This window comes from Varroa jacobsoni, unplaced genomic scaffold (genome assembly GCF_002532875.2).
Source record: "Varroa jacobsoni isolate VJ856 unplaced genomic scaffold, vjacob_1.0 scaffold_1379, whole genome shotgun sequence".
Lineage (NCBI taxonomy): Eukaryota > Metazoa > Arthropoda > Arachnida > Mesostigmata > Varroidae > Varroa > Varroa jacobsoni.
Window position 1 is genome coordinate 177,147 of NW_019214281.1, and position 5,107 is coordinate 182,253.

Here is a 5,107-nt window from a genome sequence, read left to right on the forward strand (position 1 = left end):
TTAAGAAAAATTCTCACATGCTCGTAAGAAAGCACATGTTGTGGGGGCGAAGCTCAAAATTTAACTGTTCCAGCTCATCTGTCTCCACACGGGCGCACTGGTTTCTGCACTTCACGCTCTATTAGGAAACGGGCTCTCGGCCGTAATCTACGGTCACCTAAACCTTCTTCTATCGAAATAAGAGTATAATTCAACTACAGTAATGTTGCTAGCATCCTTTCTTAAGAGGTCAAACATCCTTCTTCCAATATCAACTCATCACCCAGTTCTGCTTGTTTGTATATGAACTGACTTAAAACAACTCACAAGCTAGAACACCGATCTGAGAAAGAAAAAAAAAAAAGTATTAGTAGTTACTTTATTACAATCCAACGCACAGACGTAAAGATAAGAAAATCTTCTGTAACAACTCTGTCACCACCAAACCATAATAATTGACTTTTATTGACAGTTGAATGTTCTCTATATTTCCGCTAATGTATTACGATCCGCAACTGCCGTGCCTGGATCGCGACGTTTTTTTTATTAGGTTTTCGGTTCCGTAACACCATTGACGAACTTCAGTAAAAAAAAGTACAATACATATGTACTAGTATTCTTTCGTTGAGTATTTAGTCACTGGTCTCTCAGTACGAGCTCATTATACACATACACATTTACGCAGCACAATGAAGTGTATTGTTAACTTAATATTGATATGTACATCCATCCAACGCCTATTCCTCGAAAAGTCCTTTATATATTTTCGTTATCCAGTTTCGTGGTAACGCTAAATCTGGAAGTTATCGCGACGTGTTCAGAAGATACTGAAAAAGAGTACATTATTAGGATGTGCCGATAATAAAAAAAAAAACGTTTGTTACTTCTTCCACGAGGCGACGAAGAAATTAAAGCGAAAATGGCGCAGCTAGACTGCTCTTCTTATATAAGTAACCCTTAACAGTCTTACGGTGACGTACATGACATGCGTAGTTGGGACGAATCGACCTTTCGTTTTAATTGCTTAATTTTTTAAACAACTGTTTTCAAAAAACATTTTCTGTCGAAAATTAAGCATGTGTAATACTGTATTGCATGTCCTGCTTACCTTGGTAAAATTTTTGCACCTGCATCGAAGGGCAGGTGGTTGCTAATCCTTCAGTGGTTCCATCGTCTAGATATTTTTGGTTTCTGATATTACGATCGGGATAGAGATCAATATTTGTCCGGATAGCTCTTTGGTGCAGAGGCTGTGGAGGACGGAAGTTGTTCCCCAAAGGCGCCACTGGTAAAGTCAACTCACCTTGCTTCAGCTTACGCATTGCTAATAGCTAAAGGAAGGATTGGGCAAATAAGCACTTAATAGTTAACAGGGAGGTAATCATCTGATTAGCCATGTATGCCTAACTTATAAAGGGTAGCGATTTATTTTGAAATTGTAAAGGAATTGTGTGTCATTAAATCTATTTCAATGTCGGATTTTCAAGAAATGTTACGTACTCTAGTAATGAAAGGCACGCTCTACTACCGGATTGTGATGGAACGTCGGTAAATCGATTGCCAAAGTCCACATTTTGGGTAACAGAATCAATGTTTCCAGACTTTCCTTTGGCAGCACAAGACTGGTTTTTGATTCAGCTGAATAGCATTCTAAGTTAGCACACGCTCAGCAATAGATTTGTACCTGTTGTGACGAGACATAGAGCGGCCTATTGAGAAGTATCCAAGTGGCCGTCTCCTCACATCCTGGAGCTGTAAGCGAGCCTTCATACGTGATCAGTGCTGAAGTATTTGGAAGAAGCTCATGAACCGACAACGCCTTGAGGACGACGCTATCGCCTTTGTAGATTATGTGTTGCAATTGATCCGTTAACATTTTCAGTTCCAGATTTGGTTTAGATAGGTTCGATTCTTTCAGGAAGTGTTGTCCGGTCTTAGGCAAAGCCTCTTTAGCATTAGCAACTTTAACAAACATCGAGACGGCGGCAATGCCATAAGCTCGGCTTCGCGCCTCAGTGGCGTTTTCGTAAAGCTCACTATTATACGCGTAGATTTGAACCTGTAAATATCAATTATGGATCAAACCCATAGCGCTCCCAATGTTAACAAGGCACCGTCCTGTAATTGTAGTCTGTTATCATGCGAGAGAAAAATTCAGAAAAGTTGGTCCCGTTCAGCTCACCTCAGCTGGGAAAGAAAAACCAGCGAGAAGATGTTCTGATCCCTGATGATCCTGCCTGCCAAAATGCAACTGGATTTCGTAGACACGATACGAATATGATAACGGTCCTCCAGTGATATTCACTGTTGGAACCTTAGTCCTCGCAGTACTTGTCTGGCCATATTCTGCCACATGGCCGGCGGTATCGGGTTTTGAGGGGCTTGAAATGTCATTTATTGGGGTTTCAGTTGTTTCCAAACGAAACACAACTCCTTGTCCAGTGTTGTGAAGAATGCCATGAACACGAGCTTTTCCAACTTGCAGGTCCAACAGTTGGGGGTCAAACAGAAGCCTCTGCGGTTCTATATTGATGGGTGATTGGCGCCGCCCCGTGCTGCATAAACCCCAGAGGCCTGGATTGAGTCGGCCCCAAAAGTCTGGACCTTGAACAGAAAAAAATAATTTAGTTTATCATATCGCCAATCGTGTCAATAATCATATCTTTGTACGTACATGATTGTACGCTGTGCTCCTCCTTTTTCTTACCTGAAATCCCCTCGTACGTCCACCAGTCATTCCAGTTTGCCATCGTATCTGCAATATTCCAGGATGTATTATGGCTTCGGAAAACAAGTTATATCTATTCTTCTTCAATGTATATCCTCTACCATGTCAACTAACGTGTAAACTACATCAGCTACAATAGTACGAGTTCCAGACGTATGCTCCCAGCTAAGACGATAATAGATTTCACTCTTTTCCCTGATTTTGTTCCGATTTATAAGTTAGCACACGCAGAGCAGCTAATTCGTACCTTTTGTTACCACCAAAGCAGCTTCTGAGAGTGAGTACCGTGAATTTTTCGCAAATAATACTCGTGCGGTCGTATCGCTGAGCTAATTGCACCGACATAATCAGAAAGATAGTTACAGTTCCTGTCGTTCATATCGACGGCGCAAAAATATACAGAACATCCATTGGTATCTCATCGTACGAAACGTACGCACCATTTGAAACAAATCAGGGCTGTTTAAGTCAAATTCACTGAACGGAAATAGTGGAAAGATTTCAGCCATTCCACCGACCAGTTATCAGGCCATCAGCTGAACCGTCGAGTGACAAGCGTATAGCTCAACGAATCTTCTGAAATCCTTTGGTCCGAAAACTATGTGCATAGTAATAGACTGGGTTATGCTTGAAAAAAATGCCAAGATCAGTGACAATACGACCTTTGAATAAGGTCTTTAGCATATCGAACGTTCTGCACTCCTTTGAAAATCAATATTTATACAAATTTTACTATGTAAACACTACGGTTAGGTCTTTCATTTCTACTCAGAACAGATACGAATGATAACAAGAGGAGTTGGCACAGCAAGAAGGACTACCCTATCCGTGCCTAAAGTAACTAATATATGATATGTTCTGCGAGTAGCTTTCATGCACAACCTACCATTAACATGAAGTACTAGCAAAATTATTTGTAACACGACAGGAGTAATCATTGCCTTCCTCATTGTTGCTACCAGCCGGAAAAATGAATTATCAAATATGTACTCTCCAGAACTGTCACTGAAGATCAACAAACAGTGTCAACTACTCGTACGGAGGTTAACGGTTAAGTATAGTAAAATCATCAAGGAAATTTAATTTGATAGATGGACATGCTAATTCACACGTGATAATTGATAATCATCAGTACGAGTGCTTTATCTTGAGGCAGCTGGGAAGTCGTTACTGAGTTTTTCCTTTTTTCCCGTGTACGGTCGTTTCTAAGCTTTACATCCATAAAAAGCACTAGTTTCCGCACACTTCACCACTGTGACAGGTTAGTTATAATAACGATTAATAGAATCGGGCCAATAACATCGTTACGTTGTTGTTGTTATGGTTGTTGTTGTTGCCATTAGCGTAATATGGCCGCCTTTTCCTGTATCCGACATTTGTCTGCGTGCAGTGCTTTGGTGATGTTTCCCAGTGTCCCTGTTCTAGACCCGCCTCGGATGTGCCCTCACCCTCAGTAGCCCTCAGTCAAGAGGCGGGCCTGCCTGACCCTAGCTCTTTTTCCTAGCTGGAATCAGACGACGAACGAACTGCTGGACAAGTCTGAATCTAGACCTTGTCTAACTCACTGTACATCGCTTTGAGCGTTCGTTACATACAGAGCGCACCTATAAAAAGTAGCACGTATATTGAATTCGATTAATTGAGCTTCCGTCCTGCATCCTGCAAACATTTCATGCTAGACATATAATCGCTGGCCAGTCAGATTCGAATATCATGAGACTTGCAAGGCTCAGTTTAGGGCTAACTTTGACGTGAGCTAATAGTTATTCTAAGGTGAACACTCTTTAGGTCCTCGAACACCCCTTTGGAGTCACCCGACAAAGCCTTTGCCGGCAGCCTTGAAGATGTCACGGTATGGGAAACTCGAGAACGTGATTTGTGGATGGTCCAAGCACTGTTCGCTTCGTTGAGTTTCTTATGTGACCTCAGCGGTCCTCTGGAAAGTTACGCCTCGTTGACACTCAAACGAGAAGTGTCGTCGTATACATCCTGTACTTCCTGTATGGCCTGTAGGCTGCGTGCGCTCCTTGCGAGGTCGGAAAGACAGCTGCGCACAACTAGAAGCTAACTGACCAAGATTAGTTGGCTTCCCTCTTAAAACGATGCTAAATTACCTCTTGACAGACAAGCTGCTTCTCTCTACTGCACGACGAACATATCAATCATGGAAACATAGAGAGCACCTTATGAGGGTCTTGTTTCTATCTTTTTCATAAAACAAATGTAGTCAGCAATGCTTGTAAGTTTTTTTTCCCTAAGTTGAGGAAGCCTTTTAAAAGAATGCTTTACCTGGCAGAACTGCACATACAACGTGCGCTTATAATTAAATCATAGTTAGTCGGTGGGGTTGAATTTGTCCGAATATGAGCTGAATACACTGAAAAAAGACAGCCCCCCCCC

At 41.8% G+C, this 5,107-nt stretch overlaps 1 protein-coding gene across 3 annotated transcripts; it reads right to left on the reverse strand.

The window, feature by feature from the left end:
• Positions 1–344: 344 nt before the first annotated feature.
• LOC111269345 (carbonic anhydrase-related protein 10) lies at positions 345–4,082 on the reverse strand. Of its 3 annotated transcripts, none has more exons than XM_022848850.2 (7): positions 3,594–4,082; positions 2,955–3,036; positions 2,687–2,734; positions 2,162–2,583; positions 1,664–2,038; positions 1,088–1,310; positions 345–806 (listed from the first exon to the last, which is right to left on the reverse strand). In XM_022848850.2, exons 1-7 carry the CDS (start codon positions 3,600–3,602, stop codon positions 736–738), a joined length of 1,230 nt encoding a protein of 409 aa, XP_022704585.1. In that variant the 5' UTR covers positions 3,603–4,082; the 3' UTR covers positions 345–735. The 3 variants fall into 3 exon arrangements, with proteins under 3 accessions (XP_022704585.1, XP_022704584.1, XP_022704586.1); XM_022848849.2 differs by lacking the exon at positions 3,594–4,082 and adding an exon at positions 3,148–3,564; XM_022848851.2 differs by lacking the exon at positions 2,955–3,036.
• Between the last annotated feature and the right edge of the window lie 1,025 nt (positions 4,083–5,107).